The 7,309-nt window shown below is 38.9% G+C and overlaps 1 protein-coding gene across 1 annotated transcript; it reads left to right on the top strand.

Annotated features, from left to right (window-relative positions):
- The first annotated feature begins 334 nt into the window (after nt 1–334).
- Nucleotides 335–3,198, top strand: mc1r (melanocortin 1 receptor). The gene has a single exon (XM_015038649.1). It carries the CDS (start codon nt 922–924, stop codon nt 1,888–1,890), a length of 969 nt encoding a protein of 322 aa, XP_014894135.1. The 5' UTR covers nt 335–921; the 3' UTR covers nt 1,891–3,198.
- The last annotated feature ends 4,111 nt before the right edge of the window (nt 3,199–7,309 follow it).

The following is a 7,309-nucleotide window of genomic DNA, read 5'->3' as shown; positions in this document are numbered from 1 at the left end:
ATCCTCCAACACTGAAGAGTCTTTAGGCTCCACAGCAAAACACTGCCAATTAAAACATATAAAGCAGGTTCTGTTGGAAATTAGTTGTCACGTTTTATGAAATAAGGATATTGCTTTGAATTCTTATACGTTGTAAAATCTTTTGGAAGGATGATAAAAGCTTTTATCTCTGGTAAACTGCAGCCTTCAGATGCGTTAAAGTCTTCTGTGACGATCTCTTGTTGAGAGTAAAATTCAGAACTACAGCATTTGCTTGGTGTTATTTTTATTTTTTTATTTTTTTATTTTTTTTAAATAAGCTTTCTTGTTAATGTCCTTGTTAAGATATAAATATTTTACATAACACTGAACATCGCTGAATCCAAACTCTGAGACAGGACCACATTTCCAACTGACGTCTGTATGAGAGGAGGAGTTTGGTAAAGTCACTCAGGATTATTTTCAAAATGACTCAAGCAGCTCACTCTCCATCTCGAACAGACGTCTCCAGTTTTCCTTCTGTACTGTGTTGTCCAGAACGGATTGGATGGTTCCAGCAGGTCGGATGCGCAAAGACTAAGAATCATGACGGACAAGAGAAAGGCGTTCGTGGATAATTCGTGGACGTCTGTCCAAGTGGAGCTGTTTCGATGACGGTGGGGAGAATTTGGAAGAGGAGACGGATTTTTCAAATGGACAAACGCGCCGTCTCTCCTTACTTTGCCTTCACAGCTGAGAACTCCCTGGGTCTTACGGTCGTTTGGACAAACTCAGCTTTGTTGGGACCAGCTTCCGAGCGATTTGCGAGTTGCCTGAGGATCACAGGACACATTTGAAGCAGCCGATGCGCAATCATCTTCCCATGGACTGATGAAACTTAGTCTCCCCCCGTCGTTCCAGGTAAGCTGAAGTCCGCCCGTCATCATTACTCAGAATTCCGACATGGATTTCAGCAACAGCTCCCTGCGCTATCTCCACGTGGAGTTCAACCCGCTGAGTGAAATCATGGACGAGAACGAGACGAACTCCACGCTCGGCGAGCGAAGCTTGCCGAGCTGCGTCCAGATCCGCATCCCGCAGGAGCTTTTCCTGGCGCTGGGCATCATCAGCCTGGTGGAGAACATCCTGGTGATCCTGGCGATCATCAGGAACCGCAACCTGCACTCGCCCATGTACTACTTCATCTGCTGCCTGGCCGTGTCCGACATGCTGGTGAGCGTCAGCAACGTGGTGGAGACCATCTTCATGCTCCTGAACGACCACGGCCTCCTGGACGTGCACCCGGGCATGCTGCGCCACCTGGACAACGTCATTGACGTGATGATCTGCAGCTCCGTGGTGTCCTCGCTCTCCTTCCTGTGCACCATCGCCGCGGACCGCTACATCACCATCTTCTACGCGCTGCGCTACCACAGCATCATGACCACGCAGCGCGCCGTCGCCATCATCGCGGTGGTGTGGCTGGCCAGCGTCATCTCCAGCATCCTTTTCATCGTGTACCACACCGACAACGCCGTCATCGTGTGCCTGGTCACCTTCTTCTGCATCACCCTGGTGTTCAACGCGGCGCTCTACCTGCACATGTTCGTGTTGGCTCACGTGCACTCGCGGCGCATCACAGCGTTTCACAAAGGCAGGCGCCAGTCCACCAGCATGAAGGGCGCGATCACCCTCACCATCCTGCTCGGCGTCTTCATTCTGTGCTGGGGGCCTTTCTTCCTCCACCTCATCCTCATCCTCGCCTGCCCCACCAGTCCCTTCTGCAACTGCTTCTTCCGGAACTTCAACCTTTTTCTAATCCTGATCATCTGCAACTCCCTCATCGACCCGCTCATCTACGCCTACAGGAGCCAGGAGCTGCGTAAAACCCTGCAGGAGCTGGTCCTGTGCTCATGGTGCTTCGGCATGTAAGCGGCCGTTTAAGTCACGTAAGCAAATTGAGGCAAATTAGGTCAACGTGCGAGCTTTTATCCGAAGAACTGTTTCTCTGTGAAGGTTTTATTGGGCGGATTGGTCTCAGAGCTGCACGCAGCACTTACAAGATGAAGGAGGAATCTTATGAAGACGTTTACTAATGCCAGCACGGAGTTGGGATTAGTTTCATTTGGGAGATTTTGCCCGTTTCATTGTTGCTCGAGAACGCTCGATGCTGAATACTTTAAGACTTCAGGGCCTTTTCTTTGACAAGAGGATGTCAGACAACTCAAGAGATCTTGTCAGGTTGCTTAAAAAAACGTCTCTGAACATGGACTTAAAAAAAAAAAAAAACTAACGAAAATAGTCATTCAACTTTACATTATTAAATATCAAAATCCAGTAAAATATTTGACAGCTAAAAGGTCACAGCTGCCTAGAATTTAGGCGGCGAGTAACAAAATATTATCTGTGATCATTTGTGTCGTTATTTCGTTTGACAATCAGATATTTAAAGTGCCTTTCTTTATGCTGCAAGAAAATATAATATTAGATTTCAAAATTTTATGAAAGAAAGAAAGATCCACCAGCTGATCAGTCAGTTATTCGGGATCTTAATCTGCAATATTATGTAAGAGGCCAGAACGAGGATCAGATCCGCAGATGCGTGAAATATCTTTATGATTATTCAATTCCATAATTTACAAACCAACTAAACATAAAACAGACATGCACATGCAAGAGTGTATGGTATCAAAGGAGGTAAAAATGGAGGGAGGAAAAAATAAAACGACGAAGGACGAATACTAGAAGAGTACATGGTATTTTACTATAATTAATAACCAACTCAGTAATAATAATAATAATAATAATAATAATAATAATAATCAACAATATTATCTCTATTATAATAACTAATAACATCTTTCAGCTTTTCTATTGTTTCAGCAAACAATAGAAATTGACCTTGGCTGTAATTAATTTACATTTGTGTTGTTCAAAATGTTCAATAATGTACAATATCCCCAAATACATAAATCTTAAAAAAAAAGAAGAAATATTAAGGGATGTTTCATGATTTACATAACAAAAAAACTATTTTGTTTTTTTCTCTCGAAAAAGACAAAGTTTATTCACTGTGATGATTCAATAAATCGTGGTTCCAATAAAGGTAGTGGATTAAATTGCCTCCCAAAATGCGCCTTGTTGAAACGATCCTTCAGCTCCAGAAATCTTGTTTTCTTAAACAATGCTTGCAGTCAACAACTCTCTCCAAAAATAAAAGTGCGAATGAGACCCAGAGAGAGAGAGAGAGAGAGAGAGAGAGAGAAAACAAAAACAAAAAACACTGATGGGGGAAAAAAATCACATGAACATCCCAACGCCCGAGGCTCACTGCATGGGACGTTTATGAAAGGAGGCTTAATCAAAGTTAGGCTGGATGTATTTCTGGCGACGTGATTCCCGGAAAACTACAAAGACGCGGAGGTTCCGGATTTGAGTTTAGTCTGCTAGTGAATATTATTATTATTATTATTATTATTATTATTATTATTATTATATTGGCCTCAGAGTGAAATTCAATGTAAAGCTGTGATTATTTTCTTTATTTTATGTGCTTTTTGTTCTGAAGTTTTATTTGCCGTTTCAAAAGTTTCAATTTACGTTTTAGGTTTACAGACGATAACTTGAATAATGCGTATTTACACCTTTTAGTTCGTCACTGTAGCCAATGAAATCGAAATGCCTCAGCATATTTTTTTTAACACAACAAAACCTCCATCTTACCTTATATGTTTTTCTTACACCTGTTCCTAAAATAAACACGTTAATAGAAATTATTAATAATACTAACTGGAAAAAAAAATGTAGCTAAACTTTCTGTACAAATAGACTAAGCAAAACCTTAGTTCATTTCGTAGCAAAGGGGCGCCTTTCTGTTTCGAATTATCCATTCTCTACATGTAAGGCTTGGAAAAGAGATGAGAAATTATGTTTTAAGAGAAATGACGTGTCTTTAGTCATTAGTCATTTAGTGTTTATTGTTTATGTTTGATTATACAGCAATCATTGCCATTTCAGGGCCTCTAAAGATTGTTTTGTTGTATGTAAACTTGCAAATACGTGTCTCTGGGTGTAACATATTTCTGATGAAAGCTGTAGTTTTTCCTATTTTATGTGCGAAATGGTCAGTGTGACACTATTATAAAAAAAAGAGAGTTGACTTTTCTACTCTTATTGTTTTCATAATAAAAAAGTTCAATTATAAATGTGTTGTGATTTATCCAAAACAAAGCCTCATTTACTCCAAGGAGTCTTCACATACTTTATGTTGCAGGGCCTGACATAGATGATGCTTTGTGAAGGTACATTTCATTGCAAACAGAATTGCCATTCTGTGGGATATTTCTACCAGCTTTGCATGTCTGCTGCAAATTTTGACATTCACCATCTGTGACATAGTTCAAGATTAAAAATATTGGATGTATGATGCCTGGACATCAGTTTTCAAGTTTTGCTATGATTCTCTGACTGGGTCATTCCAAAACATTATATACTTTAATATGAAGCCCTTCATATCAGTTCTGGTTGTATGTTGAGAGTCATTGTCCTGAATCTTTTGGAACAAGTTTTCTTCTCAACACTGTGTTTGAGAAGAAATGCACACAATTTACCACAAAACGCCAAAACGTTATTTTCTTTGGGTCCTCTGAAGCCAGAACATTATCTTCACATGCTTACATATCATCTTACTGCTTTAAGACTGGGATGGTAAAGTAGGAACAAAAAACCAAGAAACTGAGGCAAAAAGTTGGATGTTGGGTCATCAACGTTCCAAATAACTGTTAGACCTCGTCTCCATGTCCGCACAGGTTATTTTCTCTCCTACCATCACAAATGTAAACTTTTGATTTTTCTAAAAAAAAAAACACTGCGATGTGAACTGGAACTGTATGCTTTAGTCAGATGAGAGTCAGATTGAGAAGTTCAGAGTAAAAACTTCATGCAGGTTTAACATGAAACAAAGGATGATTTGTGGAAAACCACTTCATGCCCGCTGGACTATTTGTGATCCGGTGGATCTGTTTCTCTTCCAAAAGCCCCAGAAAATTTTCTGGACTTCATGGCGCCATGGACTCTTTCAAATACGGGACATTTTAGCTAAAGATCTATAAGTCTTTGCCAGTAATCTTGGAATCTTAAAATGGGTCACCATTGGATATTTGTAGACCTCTCTAACCCAGAAGAGAGCAACAGGATAGCAATGTCCTTATCCAGAGTAACAATATGCAACTACTACACATTGTTCAACACTGGCGACAATTAATCATCCTTAACATTAGATCACATTTGGTCACAAAACTGCAAAAATATTCATTTTATATTATATGCAGATGAGAGATTACTGGGTGTTTAATAAACCTTCAAACTCACCTTTTAACCACATCTTGAGTGCTTTATGTCACTTTATCACTACTTTTCATAATGTAGTACATGTAGTACACATGTACTACATTATGAAAACTTGCATAAGTTTTCTTCTTCATATGAACCTAATAGTGGATCTGATGTGGCGAGGCCACTTGACTTTAATTATATCTAATCAAACTAAATTAGGGCAGAGTGTGACTGCGTGGGGAGCGGCGTGCTCAGAGTTAGGCAGAATTATGACTTCCTCTTCCTTCCATACATCACAGCTTTGTTCGTAGCACAGACCAAATCTCTCCATTTAAAATAAATACAACAAAAAACTAATAGTCACAATTAACTTCCATACTGCTAACTTAAAGATTTTAAGATCATGAAGAGCGATGTGTACAATGAACAGCATTTACAGAATAGTTATTATAATGTAAGCTTTTGATTACATTTTTTCATAAAGTTTTCTTTTTTTTTTTTGCTGCTCTTAACAGCTCTTTATTCATATAAACACTAATTGTTTCTAGAAAAAAAATATTATGTTAGACCTATATTGGGCACTATGTGTGTGAACTTCCACAATGTTTCTTTATCTTTTGTACCATTTCTTAAATCATTTTTAGGTTAGCCGACAAATGGTACATTTCACAGTTAATTATGCTTATATTTACTGTCATTTCGTGTTTAAAGCGTCAACATGACGCCCTCATGATTACTGTTTCTAGGAAACTCCAAACTGTTTCAAGGTAGGGGTCTTTTTCTCTGGAAAGTCACTGAATAATGTCATTCAACTCAATTGGCCATTGGCTTTTTGTGAAAAATGTTCACACGTTCAAATGATCCCTAGGCAGTGTTCAAATTTACAAGACAGCCGTTGTTGTACGTAGGTGGTGGGCATGATCAAAGAAGACAAGATAAAATACTTTGCTGGAATTAGACAGTTTGGTAATGCTCTCGTGGTCCAAGTGTCTACTTTTAGGGGGAATTCCCATATTTATCCAAAGGAGTGACCTCTCATTAGTAATGAAATGAAAATGAAGATGCCTCTGTGTTTTTCTTTTGGTTTTACAAAGCTGTTCTGTGAACCATTAGACACCAACCGGTCATGAAGGAACGCAGCAGATTGTTTGAAGTAGGGCGGAAATATAAAACAATATCCAAAGCTTTGAAAAATCACAGAACACTGTTCAATACATCATCTGAAAATGGATGATTGGTCTCTGCTTTCTTTTACACAGCTAAAAAGCAGGTTGTACAAATACTGACTTAAGTCTAACATGGCTTTGCATCTCAGGATCAAAATGTCTGTGCATGTCTTAGTTTATAGTCTTTCCATGCCCTCTTTCTTGTTCTTCTAGTTTTATTGTTGTTGTTATTGTTAATGTTATTTTATAGTATTGTTATGACTGTACTATTTTTCTGTCTTATTCCAAATTTCTGTTTAATTGAAAAAGCTAAAACTCTTCAATTTAAAAAGTTAATCCTACGTGAGTGCAAGTTTCTTTTTCTTTTTACCAACAAGACTTGCTGATGAATTTCCCCATGAGAGACAATCAGAGATTGTTGTCTATTTTATTCTATTTGAGCCTCAATGAAATTTCAAAGTAAATTCAGCAGGAACTTTTTGGCTATTCTAGGATAGGATGAAGTGAAGAAACCACTAAGCAAATTTCAACTATTTTATTGGAAGGATTGGGGGTTGAAAATGTTAAAACTTCAAAATAAAAGCTTAAAACATCAGTTTAAACTTAGTTATTGTACTTAAACCAAAGCAGGTACAAAACACTGGAATGAAATGGCTTAATTATCTCCTCCTTGTGTAGATCAGTTCTCCAGAGCCTTGCTAATTATTCTATTCAGGTGAGGTGCAGCAGAGGCACATCTAAAAGGAGGAGGACCGGAGTTTGACACCGCAACTCACATCAAATGCGCTCAGATGCTCGCTGAAGGATTTTATTCTGAAGGAAACAAACCGGAAGCAGCTGTTGAAACTGAG

Source organism: Poecilia latipinna, unplaced genomic scaffold (genome assembly GCF_001443285.1).
Source record: "Poecilia latipinna isolate Pla-1442-1.1 unplaced genomic scaffold, P_latipinna-1.0 Scaffold448, whole genome shotgun sequence".
NCBI lineage: Eukaryota > Metazoa > Chordata > Actinopteri > Cyprinodontiformes > Poeciliidae > Poecilia > Poecilia latipinna.
This window is presented reverse-complemented; position numbering and strand designations above follow the sequence as displayed.

Excerpts from the sequence above, each read along its gene's own strand:
- mc1r (XM_015038649.1), top strand. The coding sequence starts at position 922 with ATGGATTTCAGCAACAGCTCCCTGCGCTATCTCCACGTGGAGTTCAAC.